Raw genomic sequence first — 16,545 nt, 5'->3', positions numbered from 1 at the left:
GATCCTGCAAGGCCTGGTGGGAGGATCCCACTAGTGAGAACTTCAGGAGGTGTGTGAAGTGGCATGCAACAAATGGAGGCGGCTTTGAGAACCCAGAGAGGCCACAAGGACGCACGGGACAGCTCCCACGCGGCTCCCAGCTGTTCTCCCAATGGCTCTCACCCAGGCACCCTTATCAATGCCACTTAGGCCAGGAGGAAACAGGCTCGGAGTTCAAATGACCTGCCCAAGGTCACCCAGCCCGGAAGTAGGGCGGGGGGGGGGGGGGGCTGCCCGGCCTGCAGGAAGGGGAACAGCCTCAGCGCCGCACCCCTGACTCCAGAGCTTAGAACAGTAGCCACGTGCATGCGCTTTGCACACAAAGCATCTATTGACCTTCACCAAACCCAACAAAGGGCATGCTGCGAGGGGAGCTCATTTCTGGAGGAGGAAACTGAGGCCCAGAGGGGTGTCAGTCGCCAAGACCACACAGAGGGCGAATACCGCGAGCAGGAGTTCATATCACAACCCTGGGGGTCTGTGTTTATTGCAAGCCCTTGCCTGCAGGTGGCAGTGCCGTGTCCTGTCCCAGCAGAAGAGGTCCTTCACGCCACCACTCTATACACGGGAGCCAAGGATGCTGGCAGACGCGCCTTTTTCTAACCCAATGCTGGTCCTGATGGGAGAGGCGGGGTCAGGATTTGAACCCAAGACCAGCCGCCTTTCGAGCGGGCCTAGCTTCCCAAGGTCCCGCAGGAGCCCAGAGAGGCGGGTGGCGACTCTGCCGGCGCTGCTGCTGCGCGCCCAGCCGCTGTCACTTCTTCTTCTGCACGTGGCCGCAGTCATACTTGCCGCGCACGACGGTGAGCTTGACGCCGGGCAGGTCCTGGGTGCGGCCGCCCTGCACCAGCACCACGTGGTGCTCCTGCAGGCTGTGGCCCTCGCCGGGGATGAAGCAGACGGCCTCGCGGCCCGAGCTGAGCCGCACGCGGCAGCACTTGCGGTTGGCCGAGTTGGGCTTCTTGGGCTTGCGGATGAAGGTGCGCAGGACGACGCCCTTCAGCTGCGGCCGGCCCGCCGTGGGGCCCGGCTTCGGGGGCGGCCGCTTCGGGGGCCCCTGGCGGTGCATCTGGTTCAGCGTGGCCATGGGGCGGGCGGCCCAGAGACGGGGCGCCAGGGCGAGGCCTGCAGAGACACAACCGGGAGGGCGCAGGAGGGTTACCAGCCGATGAACAGATAATAGTACCAGTGACTCCAATCTGGGGTTGTCGGCTCCGCGCCGAGCGCTTGACAAGCGTGTACTGGTTTACATCCGGGGTCCTCACAGATCACGGGAATAACAACAGGTACTGAGCAACCACCACGGGTCAGGTTCTGTTTTAGCCATTTCACATGAATTAACTCATTTTATTCTGCAAGGAGAGTATTAATTTTAATGCTGTATAAACATCATCATAAAGCGAACGCTGTGCGTCCCGTTCTATGCATGGAAGCTGCGTGAACTCATGCCATCCCCACAGCGACCTGGGACCTGGGACCTGCGGGGTAGTCCTGGGAGGTGTCACTGCTGCGCCCCCTCCTGTCACATCCACTTTCAGCCCCAGCGAACAGGTCGTCAGCTGAACCTCCAAAACGGATGCAAAGCCATCTCTTTCTCCCTCCTCCACTGCATCAGCCCTGCATTCTCTTCAACCAACGTTCACGGAGCATCTCCTGGGTCTCGGCCCCAATAATGAGACACAGGGATGACGGTGACGGCCCTGGGCGGGCTCTCCTGCAACTTCACTAGCACGGAAGCCCTTTCACACCCGAATGTCACACTCCCTCCACATCCAGGGCAGGTCCTGGTCTTCCTGGCCATTTCCACACGTCCTTATGTCTCGGGTTACAGCAGCATCCTCAGAGCGGAGGAGCCAGTCCTAGAAGCCTCTTCCTAGTGCTGTGCTCCTGAGCAAGACGCCTCACCTCGCAGTGCTTCAGGGTCCCCATCTGTATCGTGGGCCCCACAATCACGTCTCCCTCCCGAGCGACCACGAGATACACACGTCAGGCTAGCCCAGATGCCCTAGGCGGGGGGCACGTCTGTGCCTTGTGAGCCTCGGTGGGTGGCAAATGCGCTTGCAGGGTGAATAAGTGAGGGCATGTGATGTTAGTGGCAGGAATAAGTTAATGATTTGCCGAAGAAATCATTGACCCAAACCGCTGGCGCCCACCGGAGGGGCGCACAGCAGCCCTCAGCGCACCCGCTTCTCCGCTCTTGCCCTTGCAGCCCGCGCTCCGCCAAAACCCATCGCGTCTCCATCCCCGATTCCAAATTGACTCCCTCGGGCTGCAGCACAGGCGCCCGAGTCCCAGCGGGGATAACCCTCACCCAGCCTCGCCTCTTACCATAACCGAGGGACGTGTTGAGGCCACGAAGAAGGCCGGACCAGGACATCCCGCCGCCTGCCGCGTCCCTGCGTTAGGGGATAAAAGACTCAGAAAGGAGGAGGGAACAGTGGCCGTAGTCGGGCGAAGGTCCAGATTCTCCCCATCCCACTCTCAGGGCCTCCTGATTCGATCTAAGGCAGTTCCTCTGACAGTCTAGCCACAAACCCCTCATGCTGCTAACAAAGCCCCTCCGTGAATCTAGCCTCGCTCTGAGTAGGCTATCGGGGACCCAAACGCCTTCATCAGCATACGGGAGGAAAAGGGAAACTGAGGGAAGGTCCGGAAAGGTTTGGAGAACCCGGGGAGGCCGCTGACCTCACCGACCCTAGAAGGTTCCGCAGACACTCGGGATCCGGCCTCCAGTCCCTTCCGGGAGTTATCCCGACGGGGATTGGCGGGTTCTGACTCTCGCGTACACCGAGGGGGCGGGGCACAGAAGACGATTGGGCAGCGACAGAGTCAATCTCAGTTAACTGTCTTCAGCCCCCACCTCCAGGATCTGATTGGCTTGTTCCCCGCAGGACGGCTGCTTTGCAATTGGTCTAAACGTAGGGTGGGCGGGACGAAGGGTGCGTGTCTCCCTGTCTCCCGTCCAAGATGGCTGCGTCCATAGCACGGCGCCTGTGGCCTTTGGCGGGCGCTCGGAGCCTCCGGCCCCGGGGAGTCTGCGTCTGCAGTCAGAGCCCAAGGAGAACTTTCGCGACGGAAAGACGAGACCGGAACCTCCTGTACGAGCACGCGCGCGAGGGCTACAGCGCGCTCCCTCAGCTCGACATGGAGCTGTTGTGCGCATGCCCGGAAGAGGCGGCGCGCGCCCTGGAGCACCGCAAGGGGGAGCTGCGGCCGGAAGAGCTGCCCGCGATCGTGAGTGCGCTTGCGCCGGCCGGCGGCCGCCTATTGGCTGTGCGCTTTCCGGACGAAGAGGGCGTGCAGGATGCTCTCCAGCAGGGGGCGGGCTTGGCGCGGGGTTTCAGTTCCTCCGCAAGTGTTGCGCACGTGTTGTGCTTGGTACCCACATCCGTGCCCGTCATCCGCGGGGTGCCCGGGCCCTGCTGTCTAGACACCCGGGCTGCGCCTGCTCCGTGGAGCTCTGCGATCCGACCTCAGGCCGGGCTTCCCCTCAAGCCACAAGGAAGATGGGGGGGCGGCGGTGTGGGGGCGGGGGAGCCTCTGGCCTTTGGAGAGCGAGAGTGGAGTCCTGCCCCTGCCCCACACGAGGCAGGCGGTTAAATGGGGTATTCAGTGAATGGATGGGTCTATTGAACAGATGGAGGGAGCGCCTGTTATGATCCAGGTGCTGAGAATAAGGCGGTGGGTAATAATAATTAATAATGATGATGGTGATGATGTTACCATGATATCGTAGTACGTGCTGGGGTAGCTAGAATAGGGTCACCCTACTCCTAGACCCTGCTGGGGTACTGGGGACGGTGGGCACCCCAAAGACTCCCAGCCCTCTCTGGAACTCCCCTGCCACCCTGTTCTAAGTGCTTTATACATATTCGCCTCATTGAAGCTTTGCAACAACCTTGTGAAGTAGGTGCCATTATTTCCCCCCATGTTATCAGAGGGGAAACTAAGGCACAGAAAAGTTAATTAAAAATAAAAAGTATGGTGGTTCCTCAAAAAATTAAACAGAATTCCTATGTGGTCCAGCAGTCTCACTTCTGGGTCTACACCCAAAAGAATTGAGCAGCTCTTTGTACACCCAAGTTCACAGCAGCGTTATTCGCAATAACCGAAAGACACAAGCAACTCCAGTGTCCGTCCGTGGATAAATGGATAAACAAAATGTGGTATATCCATACAATGGACTATTATTCAGCCTTGAAAAGGAAGGAAATCCTGACACATGCTCCACCATGGACGAGCCTTGAGGACACTATGCTAAATGCAATAAGACAAATACTATAAGATTCCCCTTATGCCTAGAGTAGGCAAATTTATAGAGACGGAAAGTGGAACTATGGTGGCCAGGGCCTGGAGGAGGGGGAATGGGGAGTTAGTGTTTAATGGGGACAGAGCCTCAGTTGGGGAAGGTGACAAAGTTCTGGAGGTGGCTGGTGCTGATGGCTGCACAACCATGTGAATGTACTTCATGCCACTGAGCTGTACACTCACAAATGGTTACCATGGTCACTTTATGTGTATTTTACCACGGTTTTTAAAAGTGCTGGTTTAGAGATCCTAAATTAATTTTATAACCCACTGGCGGATCACACCCCAAAGCTTGAAGACACTGTTTCAGGGCACAGAGTGTGAGGAGGAAGATGGCGCGTGGCTTTGCAGCCGTAGCGAGGCACGGGATCGTTCCTGGGGCACTGGGGGGCTGTGGGTGCTTTTAGGCAGGACAGGGACTGTGTCAGGATGCTGCCTGGATTGGAAGGGTGAGCCCCAAGGCTGGGAGGCGGGCACAAGGATCCTCGTGGGAAACGACAGGACCTGGGTGGGTAGGAGTGGGGGATGGGGACGGACCGATCTGTTGGACGTTCATGAGGCATAAAGGATGGGACATGGTACGTGGCTGCAGGGTGGGGGTGACATATGTCCAGGAGGAGGCCTGGGGCTCCGGGGTGGGGATGGGCCAGGGGTGGGGCCAGGGGAGCAAGGGGAGGGACTGTCCCTGAGGAGAAGGAGTAGATGTGGGGGGCGATGCTCTTCCTAGAGTCACTCTTGCACGTGAGGAGTGTGAAGTGTCCAGGGGGAGCCATGAAGAGAGTCACAGCCCTCCCTGTGGCCCACCCTCCCCTGCAGGTTTCCAGCCCCAGGGAGAGGGGACAGTGGTTGTACCGTTTTGTCGAAGGGAAAGCTGCCACCAGAGAGGACAAGGGTTTGCCCAGGGACGTGGGCTCCCCGAGGGACCCTGCGGTGGTTGGTGCGCCCAGGCAGTGGGAGCTGGGGTGTGGGTCGCGCCCGGCCCTCTGGCCCCCTGTGATGGAGGGTGCAGGGTCAGCTGTGTTGGCAGCCCCACGGGGAGAGGCTGTATGGCTCCCCCTCGAGAGTGGAGGGGGCAGAGCCGGCGGGCCCTCAGCTCCGTGCCGCCCCTCTGCGCCCAAGTCCTTTCATCTTCTTGCTCTGAGTCTCATAGGACATTGTCCTGGTCGGCTCTCCCACAGTCCATCATCCAGTCCAGGGAGAGTGAGAGAGCAGGTCCTGGATGGGGGCTTACCTTCAAAGAGGTGACCAGTGGTCACACTTCCCACCTCCTCTCACGCCCGCGGTGGACCTTGGGCACGCATGGCTGCAGCGGAGGCCGGAGAGGGTCTTAATTCTGGGCAGCCGTGGGCCCAGCGAACCATCAGGAGTTCCAGTGCTGAGGGAGGGAGCGCAGAATGGCTCCCGGGGGCCAAGAGGGGTCTCTCCTCACCCCACCGCTGGTCCAGGTGGCCGGTGGGCAGGGCTCCCGCGGACGGGGCGGGGGACAGTGGCCACTTCACGTCTTTGGCCCCTGTGTCCCCCCAGATCTCGACGTGGCAGGAGCTGAGGCAGCTGCGGGCGCAGATCCAGAGCCTGGAAGAGGAGAAGGGGGCCGTGGCGGAGGCGGTGCGGGCCCTGCTGGTGAGCACGGGGCTCCAGGTGGGGGCTGGCGGCGAGGCCCCGCGCTGCAGAGAACGGGAAACCCAATTTATGGGCCTTGAAGGGTGCGCCCATTGGTTCCCGCCTGTCCCACCCAGGTTCAGGCATCCTTGGGGTTGATGCAGGCGCGGCTCCCCCACCGTCCGCAGCCTGCCTTCCTTCCCGCTCTGCCTGGCATGTTCATTTGACTCAGTTTCCCTCTTGAAGTTCAAGCTGGCTGCTATAGGACAGCAATTCCTCGCATGACTCTGCCAGGGGCAGAAAAAGGACCTCCCGGCTTGAGTGCCTTTTCCAGGAGGGGGGGCCTCCCCGAAGCTTCCAGCAGAGTCCCCTCATCTCCTGGGCCCAGGCACCCCACACCCACCGCGTCATCAGCAGGAGGCCACTCCAGCTGGGGCCCCATCCTGAACTGCAGGCTCGGGGAGGGTGGCCTGCGTCAGGGGTCCCTGGGAAAGGAGGGCGGAGGGCGGAGGGTCTCCGATTAGCCAGCCCCAGCATCTGCCGCAGAGGGCTGAGGAGTCATCGTGACAACAGCGGCGGTCAGCCTGCGCCAGGCGCTGTTCTGGGAGCTCTCCTTGCTGACAGCCCTGGGAGCAGGTTTACATGCAAACCCAGTTTACAGTGGGGGAAACTGAGGCCCCAAGAGGTTGAAATGGGCCCAAGTCCACAGCTGGGAAGGGGGAGCAGTGGACTTGCCCCCGGGCATTTGGGCTGCTCTTCTCCGGTCCACTCGGGTCCTCTCGAGACACTGATGACATCTCCCAGTGACCCACCATGTCTGCACTGGGCCCCGGGTCACGCGCGTCCCAGGCGCGTCTCTGTCACTGTGCAGTGAGTGCTGGCTCGTCTCTCAGGGAGGCTGTGCAACAGCCCTGCTGGGGCGGTGCTGTTACTGCCCCCTTTCACAGATGGGGATACCGAGGCGCCGGGGGAAGAGCTTTGCCCAAGGGCACCCACCGTTCAGACCCAGGTCCGCCTGATTGCCTCTGCTGCTCTGGGTCGTAGAAGGTTCAGGGTGTCAAAAGCCCAGGTGGCAGGCCCCCAGATTCCTGCTCACAGCCCACCTCTCTGAGCCTCAGTTTTCCCAGCTGCAAAACGGGGGTCACGGGCTGCCAACCTCCTAGAGTGGGTGATGAAGAAATAGGATCGTGTGAGGGCCCCTGCACAGAGCCAGGCGCGAGGCAGCACTCAGTAAACGGAGCTACAGGTGTGGTTCCATTATCTGGCCCCCTCCCAGCGTTACTGACAGAGAAACTGAGGCACAGAGTGGAGGAGGGTCCAGCCAGGCTCTGGCAGAGCAAGGAATTCAGATGCCTGGCCCTGTCTGACCTTTCACCCTCTTTTTTTCCCTCCTCCCCACCCCCAAGTCCATCAACCTGACCGCCCTGTCTGTCTCTTTTCTACCAGGTGAACCAGGACAACAGCCAAGTGCAGCAGGTACTACAGGGAGTTGGGGTCCTGTCCCCTGTGGGGTGTGGGCAGCAAGGAGACCATATCGGGCATGATTCCTCCATTGTATGGGACAGAAAACACAAACAGGATTAGGGAGAAAAGAAAACCAGGCTCTATTGATTCATGAAACTAAAAAGGCTGGCTTCAGGTAGAGCTGGATCCAGGCCCTGGCCCCATATTTGGTTCTGCTTCCCTCACCAACCAGCTTTCTCCCTTTGGGAGAAGGAGAGGCAGGGTCCCCGTGCAAATAGGGCCACTTCCCTGATTGCTCCAGCTATAGTCCTGGGGCTGATTCTCATGAGTTCGGCTTGGATCATGTGCCTGTCTTGGAGCCCATCACTGTGGCCAATGCAATTGACTATTCCAGTAGGCCAGGCCTGAGTCATGTTCCCATGGACGTGCCATGGGGTAGTGAGGGGAAGTTCCTGAAGGATATTCAGGATGTTGAGCCAAAAGAACACACAACAGAGGTCCCCCACAGAGGTCCAGCTAGCACAGCTCAAGGTCAGAGCGGCTGAGGGGCCCTCCCCCTCTCCCGGGCTGACCCCGCTCGCCCCACTCCCAGAACCCCCACTATCAGCGTCTGCGGGCTCGTGGCCGGGAGATCCGGAAGGAGCTGGTGCTCCTGTACCCGAGGGAGGCCCAGCTGGAGGAGCGCTTCTACCTGCGGGCGCTGAGGCTGCCCAACCGGACCCACCCGGACGTGGTGAGCGCCAGGCGGGGTGGCGGGGGAGGCCCGGGCCGCCTCCTGCCACCTGCCCATGACACCACTGTCTTCCTGCAGCCCGTCGGGGACGAGAGCCAGGCCCGAGTGCTCCATGTGGTCGGGGACAAGCCAGGTGGGCCACACCCCACACTGGGGGCGGGGGCCCCTGGGGTCCGGGCCTGGCCTGGTGCCTGTGGAACCCCCAGGGTGCGGGAGGCGGCTTCATCTTGCCACCTCGGCATCCGTGGGGCACATCTCCCCTCACCTCGGACTTCCTGTGTGTCTCCCTGGTGTGTGCGTGTGTCTGTCTGTCTGTCTCCCTTGTCCCTCTTCCTTGCCTCTCTCTTCCTCTCTCACCCCATCGCTTTTCACCCACATCCAGCGTTCTCCTTCCAACCGCGGGGCCACCTGGAAATCGCCGAGAAGCTCGACATCATCCGCCAGAAGTGAGCCCGCTTGAGGCCCCCTCCTCCGCCCCGCCCTCCCCACGCCAACAGCTGGCTGCCGGCCCGCCGTCGGGCTCAGCACGGCCTGGGGGACCGCCAGGGCCGCGCCCCACATGAATATTTGATGCCCAGTCCCCGTCTAGCAGCTGGGCCTCTGCCCCCGCCAGCCCTGGCCCACACACCCCCGCCTGTCTGCCCGTCTGTCCCCCAGGCGCCTGTCCCACGTGTCCGGCCACCGCTCCTATTACCTGCGCGGAGCTGGGGCCCTCCTGCAGCACGGCCTGGTCAACTTCACACTCAACAAGCTCGTCCGCCGGGTATGGGCCAGGGTGGGAGGGCTGCCTGGAGGCGGTGGCATTGAGCTCGGAAGGCTCAAGGCAGGCAGGGGGCGGGGGGGAAAGAGGGGGAGGACCTCTGCTCCAGTCGCTGTTGCAGAGCTTTCCATCTATTATTGACATGTTGAACTCCTGTGAGTCGGATGCTGTTATTATCCTCAATTTAGAGATGAGACCTTGTGGCCTGGAGAAGGAGGAGCCCAGGGTCTCCCGGCTAGTGTAGAGTGGCGTGTAACCACTGCACCTCACTGCCTGCCTTGGCGTAAAGGGGGTATTGGGGAAATACAGACTCGGTTGACAGTGGAGGGGCCAGCAGGGCTGAATGCACAGGGCGTTGGCCATGGTGAAGAACTTGGACCCTTCCTGGGGGCACTGGGGAGCCATGGAAGGCTTTATGCAGGGGAGGGACCCGGTCTGAGCTGTCCTTCAGAACTGCAGCTCCGGCTGCCCTGTGCGTGTGATGTGAGTGAGGAGCCGTGAGGCCCCACAGGAGGGCCCGGCGCCGGACCCCAGGGCTCCGGGCCAGCCTCGAGCCCCCTGCTCGGGCCTCCCCCATTTTGTCTGAGGTGGAATGGACCTGAGTGACAACGGGGAGCCACTGGCCCCCTCTGCAGAGTCCCTTCCTCAGGCTGAACCTGGGGTCTGGGGGGTCCCGGCTGTGCCCCTCACCCCTCGCCTCCCCCCACAGGGCTTCACCCCCATGACGGTGCCAGACCTTCTCCGCGGAGCTGTGTTTGTGAGTGAGGACCCACCGCCCCCTGCGCCCAGGGTGTGTCAGGCCCGGTTCTGGGGGCCCAGGCCGGGAGACCAGCCTGTCTCCCCTGAGGGACGGCCCTGGGGCTGTGTGGAGGGGGTCAGGCCGTAACTGGGAGGCCAGGGGGTTCCAGATGCTTCCAGGGGAGGAGCAAGGGTTGTGACTGCAAAATGAAGGAGGCCAAGGCTACCCATCCCCTGACCTCTGACCTGGCCTCCTCCTCAGGAAGGCTGTGGGATGACACCAAATGCCAGCCCATCCCAAATTTACAACATAGACCCCTCCCGCTTTGAAGACCTCAGCCTGGCCGGGACGGCAGAGGTGGGGCTGGCCGGTAAGCACCTGCCTGGGGCAGGGGGGTAAGGACACCTCCAGTGTCCTCAGAGCAAGAGGGGTTGTAGGGGGACAACCAGGAGCATCCTGGGGGGGCAGCTGCCTGCCCAGGATATCTTCAGTGACCCCAGGGTCGACGTGTACAGTTGTGTAGGTTGTTTACTGCACAATGGTACAGTGAGGATCCAGCCACATGCCCTGACGTGAGGGTGTGTCCGCCAGAGGGGATACCTCTTCTGGTTCTCACAAAGGTTTCCTATGGACGGATGGGGGCCCTGGCTGACCCGTCCTGTCCCCTTCTCCTCCCAGGCTACTTCATGGACCACTCTGTGGCCTTCAGGGACCTGCCCATCAGGTGACGCCCCATTCCTTGAGACCTTGTCCCCACCTGTGACATTCCCTCCCCGCTCCCTGACCGCACCTCCCCTGCTCCCCCAGGATGGTTTGTTCCAGTACCTGCTACCGGGCGGAAACAGACACAGGGAAGGAGCCGTGGGGGCTCTATCGCGTGCACCACTTCACCAAGGTTGGCACAGCTGGGACGGGCGAGGGGCTCACCCCCATGGCCCAGGGCCCCTGACCCCTGTGCCCCTGCCCTGCCCCAGGTGGAGATGTTCGGGGTGACAGGCCCCGGGCTGGAGCAGAGCTCGCAGCTGCTGGAGGAGTTCCTGTCCCTTCAGATGGAGATCCTGATGGAGCTGGGCCTGCACTTCCGGTGCGGGGGTGGGGCGGGGGTGGAGGGCGGCGCGTGGTGGGAGGGGGCGTGAGGGGGGACCGGCCGGGTGCTCCCCACCTTGAACACCCTCACCACCTCCTCTCCCTTCGCCTCTTTCTCCTGTGTTAGGATTGTATGTCCACCTGTCAGTCTGTCAGCCCCATAGAGGATTCGAGGGCTGTGAGAGCATCATGGGCAGCAGGGGACGCCCCAGTGTGGAGGCCCAGGCCCCCTCCCTCCCGTTGCTCCGCATCCCTGGGGCGTGCCTCATCTGCATGGGCCTCCATGGCTCTCACCCCCCAGTGGGGAGGGGCTGGGGGCCTATGCCCCAGACGTCGCAAGCCCGCCTCCTCTCACAGTCAGTCAGGCACACGTAGCTGTTGGGAGGGGCTGAGAGATGCTGACTTTTTGGGGGTGACCCATTGCAAAACCTGGGGGCGCTGTTCTTCCAGAAGGTGAGGATGGCCCTGCAAGCAGCCTGCAGACTCGGCCGCCCGCCCTTCCTCTCCCCGTCCTCCTCGCCCAGCGGCTCCTTCCCTCCTCCTCCCCCTCCTCCCCCTCCTCCTCCTCCACCGTCTCCATCACCACCTCCTGCCTCACCTCTTCCCCTTTGCCACTGTCACCTCCTCCTTTCTTCCTGCCATTTCCCTCTTTTTTCAGCTACCTTCTCTTCCGTCGCCTCCATTTCCTCCTACTCCCCCTCCTCCGTCAGCTCTCCCCCACTGACCCTCTCCCTGTCTTTCTCCTCGGCGACAGGGTCCTGGACATGCCCACCCAGGAACTGGGCCTCCCCGCCTACCGCAAGTTCGACATCGAGGCCTGGATGCCAGGCCGCGGCCGCTTTGGCGAGGTGAGCCCCCACCCCCAGGGGATGCAGGGTAGGAGAGAGGGTGGGACTACCCCCCCACTGCTGCCGAGCCTCTCAGCCCACCCGGCCCCCCCCCCAGGTCACCAGTGCGTCCAACTGCACGGACTTCCAGAGCCGCCGGCTCCACATCATGTTCCAGACGGAGGAGGCCGGGGAGCTGCGGTTCGCCCACACGGTGAGCGCCCGCACACCCTCACCCGCCCTCCCCAGCGCCTCCCTCCCCAAGGCCCACACCGCGTTGGCCTGCCCCTGGCCCTGAGCACGCGTCTCCCCCAGGTGAACGCCACGGCCTGTGCTGTCCCTCGCGTCCTCATCGCCCTCCTGGAGAGCAATCAGCAAGAGGTGCTGGGCGGGGAGGATGGCACCCAGAGAGGCAGTGGGTGGAGGGCCGGGGCAGTGGCAGCATCCTGAGGCCTGCTCTGTCCCCAGGACGGCTCGGTCCTCGTGCCCCCTGCCCTCCAGCCCTACCTCGGCACCGATCGGATCACGGCCCCCACCCACGTGCCCCTCCGGTACATCGGCCCCAACCAGCCCCAGAAGCCCAGGCTCCCGGCCGGCCTACCTTGAGCTGAGAGCTCATCCTCCTCCTCCTTCCTGGGGCTCAGGGGCCCCTGGACACCTGGAACCTGTTTTCCTGACGTCTGCGTTCCTCCTGTCGGCTCCATGGCAGGGTCCCCCCCTGGCCTCCGGCACCTCTCCCACTTCCCTACTTCCTCAGAATCAGTCAGGGACCTGTTGTCATTGGGGGTCCCGACCCGCACTGGAAAGCAGCGGTCTGGGGACTGAAGGCTCTGGGGCTGGGGAAGGAGAGAGAGGGGCCTCCGCACTCCTTCCCCGTCCCTCCCTCCGTGCGCAGCAGAAAGTCCCCAATAAACGGTCAGAACGAAGGCCTTTGTGGATCTGCGGGCGAGGGGGATGGCCCTGGCCTCTGGCGGGCTGCTGGGCCATGGCTCGGCGGTGCTTAATCTTCGAAGGGTCTCCGGCTGCAGGGACTGGCTGGAAGCATCCAGCAACCACCGGAGCACGTGGAGGGTGGCGTGGGGGCCGCCAGGGGAGCCGAGAGGATGCCGAGTCCTCTCCCCTTCCTCTGGGACGAGTGGCACCTCGCACCGACCCCAGTTGCAACCCCACCCCTCGGCCCCTGGCTCCAGGCAGCGGTCCAGCAGGCAGCGCAAGCTCTGGGAGGCCAGAACTCGCTCTCCGTTCCTGCAGCTGTGTGCCCAGCGCTCCGGCCGCACCCTTGGGGCATCCTCCCCTCTTCTCTTCATTCACATCCAGTCCTCCAGCAAACCCTGGCAGCTCCTCCCTCGGAGTCTTTCCAGAAGCTGCCCTTGCTCTCTCGTCCCGGCCCCTCCCTGGACCTCTTTGCCGTCTTCCTGCTCCCTGACCCCCACACAAGGCCAGGGACCCTGGGGACCCCTGCGTCAGGTCACATCCCTTGCCTGCTCAGAGCCCTCCTGTGGGGAAAGGACAGAGTTGTCACCATGGTTCACAAAGCCCCGCATGACCTGCCCCTCACCGTCCTCTTCAACCCACTGTTGTCTGTCCCATTCTCTGCCCTGCGGGTGTCACTCTGCCCACTCGTCCCCACCTAAGGCCTTACCCTGCTAGTCCCCTCCCGGCCTATCTTCCGTGGATCTTGTGTGATGGCCTCCATTCTATCACTCAGGCCCTAGCCCAGCGTCACCTCCTCAGAGAGGACTTCCCTGATCACCTGGCCAACGTAACCCCGCAGCTCTCCGCTCTCACCCGCTGGCCTGCCACCTCTGTCATGTCCTCCTTCCTTCATGATGTGTATTTGAGTGCTGTTTGCCTCCCTTCTCCAGTGTCCGCTCCACGCGGGCAGGGGTGTTTGCCCGTCATTCACTGCCGCAGCCCCAGGGTCTGGAAGAGGCTGGGCATACAGAAGGTGCTTAATAAAGTCACTGGGATAAAGGTGCTCGGACCTGTGCAGTCCCCTGCCTAAGTTACTCATCCACACGCATCTAACTCTCCCCGCCTTGCTGTGCAGCCGGTCACCAGCCCTCCTTCACTAATGAGGAGACAGGTCTCAGAGAGGTTAAGCAGTTGTCCCAGGGCTGCACAGCTGGTGGTGGTGGAGCCCACGCACAACCCCTGAGGAAGGAGGTTTAATGACCCATTTTCCCAATGAGACTGGGGCCAAGGAAGGGAAGGAGTTGCCTGAGGTTGATCTGTAAGCGGCTGCCCCTGGATTCGAACGCAGGTCGGCCTGCCAGTGTGGCTCTAAGCACATCAGACCCTGTTTCTCCAGGAGGGAAGCCCCAGCCCTCCATGCTGGCACCAGGGGCTGGAAGCCAGAGGGGAGCGGGTGCAGGGCGTGGGCCCCCATGAATAATTGAGGGTCTCGGGCAGGCCGCCGTCCCGCAGCTGTCACCCTGCCAAGGGCGGGGAGGGAGCCGTGGTGACATCCCCTCCTCCCCTGGGGTGCCGCAGGCGGGTTATAAGGAGCTGCCGCCCAGCCAGCTGCACCGCGCTGAGCAGCCTGGTCGACGCCCCACCATGCAGCGCTGTGGGCCCGCCCCCCTGCGGAGGCTGCTGCCACTGCCCCTGCCCCCGCTGCTGGTGCTGCTGCTGGGGGCCGGTGAGTGCCAGACACCGGGGAGACTGGGGCGGCCAGCCTGGGAGTGGGGTGACCGGGGCAGGGATGGTGCAACCCAGTGGAGTCGGACTACACTTAATGGGCCGAGCTCCCAGGTGGGCTGGTGCACCTGGCAGGTGGGCTGGGGCGGGGGGCCCGTGGGTACCAGGCGGCCCTTGGAGCTGGAATCAGCACCGAGGACAGCGCCGAGGGTCCAAGCCCAGCCCCCATCTCCTTCCTCACAGCCACCGCTGCTCCCTTGGCACCAAGACCCTCCAAGGAGGAGGTGAGGAGTGTGGCCCCCTTGCCCTCCCTGCCAGCCTCCTCCGTGATCCTCGTCTCCCCTCTAACCCTGCAACTGTTCTCATTTCCCCCATCTGCCCTGCCCTCAACCTCCCCTCTGACCCTTCATCCCAGCTGACCCGCTGTCTGGCAGAGGTGGTCACAGAAATGCTGACGCTGGGCCAGGCCCAGAAAGGCCCCTGCACCGCTCTCCTCCACAAGGGTAAGGAGCCCCTGCCGCGCCCAGGGGTCTGCCCAGGGCCACCTGGAGGAAGGGGTCCTCTTCTCACTCCAGAGCCCTCCTGCCTGGGCTGGCACAGCACTGCCCAGTGGGTCCAGCCTGATGGAGCTGGGGCCCCAGCCCCACCCTTGGGCTCCCTGCAGAGGAACGGGAGCGGGGCAGAGAATGTCCTCTCCCAGTGCTGGCAGTCCCCCTGTGGGGCCTCAGGCAGCCCCCCAGAACCCCTCTAGCTCCGTTTCCAGGTCTGCTGCACCGAGAGCATCCTCTCTTTCCACTAGAAATGTGTGAGACAGAGCCCCACGGCTGTGTGTCCACCGGGGAGAAAGGCCTCCTGGTTGGGGCCTTGAAGAAGCAGGAGGCTGGGAAGACGAGGTCCAGCCACGAGGCGAGGGACGAGGAAGAGGAGGCAGCAGAGAGGACCCACAAGTCCGAGGTGCGGGAACAGGTCATCCGCAAGCAGCTCCACAGCCAGCTCCGCCACGAGGAGGACCGCGAGGAGGAGGAAGAGGAGGAGGAAGAGGAGGAGGAGGAAAAGGAAAAGAAGAGGGGGCCCTTGGACACCTCCGAGGGCCCGTGGAAGCGGCATTTAGAGGGTGGAGGGGGGCCCCGGCAGCGGGTGGCAGAGCAGGCCAGTGACGAGGAGACGGCCCAGTTCGAGGCGGAAGAGAAGGGTGTGCAGGTGCTGGGTGGGGGCCGCGGCCTGTGGCAGGGGGCCCGGGGGCGGGGAGGAGAGAGGCCCGAGGACTCGCCGCACCACTACCACCTCCGCCAGCCGGAAGCTGAGGCCAAGCAGGAGGAGAAGGAAGAGGCTTTGGAGAAGGAGGTGAGCGGAGGAGGCAGTGGGGGCGCAGGGTGGACCAAATGTCAGTGGGATTGCTACCCAACGGCTACCAGGGTTGGGCCGTAAACAGCGAGATCCACCACGAGTGGGTCACGGTGACCAGGATGATGCCAGGACTAGGTAGCAACATCCAAGCAGGGCCTCTACTTGACCAAGACGGCTTCCGTACTGGATTCCAGTAACCACGATGGCTGCCGTTATGGCACAGACGCGTCCAAGTTAGCCACCACTGCTAGTCCAAAACAAGCCAGTTGGCCGCATGGAAAGCAGCCGCCATGCCTGGTTCACGGAACTATAGAACCATCGCTGGGTCATGGAATGTAAGATGTCACCACGATTGGTGGCAGTAGCCACAGGGGCCGTCCCATCGCTAATGGGCCATGGCCTCCGGGTGGGCACCCCGGCTAGGCCCACGTCTGCTGCTTTTGGCTCCGGAGTCAACACAGGCCTCACGTGTTGGCCAACATAACTCTTCCAGGGTCGTGGTGACTGCTAGGGCCACCACTGCCATCCAGGACGACCACTGCTGGCTACCATTGTGTGGACAGACATGGTCACGGGTGACCACTGAGGAGGCCTACCCTTAACGGTGGGCGCTGACCACCCCGTTTCTGATCCCAGCAGGAGCGTGAGATGGAGCGGCTGGAGCATGTCAGAGAAGAGCTGAAGGAGGCGGCGGCGATGTTGGGGGAGGAGCTCCAGAGGGCGGGCTGACCCCCGACCTCACGTCCTCCTTCCCAACACACCCAATGGCTTAGGATTCTTGACCCCCAGGGCCCCCACCCCGCTCCCCCACCCACAGGAGTGGGATGAGGAGTGTGCCTTGGAAGCAGGCCTGCGGGGCTAGGCGGGAGCTGGGGAGAGCACTGGGCTCGGCCCGGCTCAGGAAACACCCGACCCCCATCTTGCCCACCAACCCTTCCCAGTGAATAAAGCGCAGAGAAAACCACCCAGGCGGACTGTGAGGGACTTGCTTTCCGAGGGCCAG

The 16,545-nt window shown here is 62.7% G+C and overlaps 3 protein-coding genes across 7 annotated transcripts; 2 read left to right on the top strand and 1 right to left on the bottom strand.

The window, feature by feature from the left end:
- Positions 1-346: 346 nt before the first annotated feature.
- Positions 347-3,198, bottom strand: MRPS12 (mitochondrial ribosomal protein S12). 3 transcript variants are annotated; one of them, XM_023649687.2, is made up of 3 exons: positions 2,734-3,198; positions 2,368-2,435; positions 347-1,164 (listed from the first exon to the last, which is right to left on the bottom strand). In XM_023649687.2, exons 2-3 carry the CDS (start codon positions 2,414-2,416, stop codon positions 794-796), a joined length of 420 nt encoding a protein of 139 aa, XP_023505455.1. In that variant the 5' UTR covers positions 2,417-2,435; positions 2,734-3,198; the 3' UTR covers positions 347-793. The 3 variants fall into 3 exon arrangements, with proteins under 3 accessions (XP_023505455.1, XP_001497661.1, XP_023505456.1); XM_001497611.5 differs by having other exon boundaries at positions 2,725-2,942; XM_023649688.2 differs by having other exon boundaries at positions 2,730-2,787.
- SARS2 (seryl-tRNA synthetase 2, mitochondrial) lies at positions 2,983-12,481 on the top strand. 3 transcript variants are annotated; one of them, XM_023649680.2, is made up of 16 exons: positions 2,983-3,273; positions 5,872-5,967; positions 7,393-7,422; positions 8,003-8,143; positions 8,222-8,276; positions 8,526-8,589; positions 8,801-8,906; positions 9,613-9,660; positions 9,904-10,012; positions 10,321-10,366; positions 10,450-10,537; positions 10,617-10,726; positions 11,483-11,576; positions 11,674-11,769; positions 11,871-11,936; positions 12,024-12,481. In XM_023649680.2, exons 1-16 carry the CDS (start codon positions 3,007-3,009, stop codon positions 12,159-12,161), a joined length of 1,554 nt encoding a protein of 517 aa, XP_023505448.2. In that variant the 5' UTR covers positions 2,983-3,006; the 3' UTR covers positions 12,162-12,481. The 3 variants fall into 3 exon arrangements, with proteins under 3 accessions (XP_023505448.2, XP_070080484.1, XP_070080483.1); XM_070224383.1 differs by lacking the exon at positions 2,983-3,273 and adding an exon at positions 3,333-3,703; XM_070224382.1 differs by lacking the exon at positions 2,983-3,273 and having other exon boundaries at positions 5,605-5,967; positions 9,908-10,012.
- Positions 12,482-13,989: 1,508 nt separating this feature from the next.
- CCER2 (coiled-coil glutamate rich protein 2) lies at positions 13,990-16,508 on the top strand. Its single transcript, XM_070224385.1, has 5 exons — positions 13,990-14,196; positions 14,439-14,479; positions 14,611-14,698; positions 14,995-15,539; positions 16,182-16,508. Exons 1-5 carry the CDS (start codon positions 14,115-14,117, stop codon positions 16,269-16,271), a joined length of 846 nt encoding a protein of 281 aa, XP_070080486.1. The 5' UTR covers positions 13,990-14,114; the 3' UTR covers positions 16,272-16,508.
- The last annotated feature ends 37 nt before the right edge of the window (positions 16,509-16,545 follow it).

Source organism: Equus caballus, chromosome 10 (assembly GCF_041296265.1).
Source record: "Equus caballus isolate H_3958 breed thoroughbred chromosome 10, TB-T2T, whole genome shotgun sequence".
Lineage (NCBI taxonomy): Eukaryota > Metazoa > Chordata > Mammalia > Perissodactyla > Equidae > Equus > Equus caballus.
This window is presented reverse-complemented; position numbering and strand designations above follow the sequence as displayed.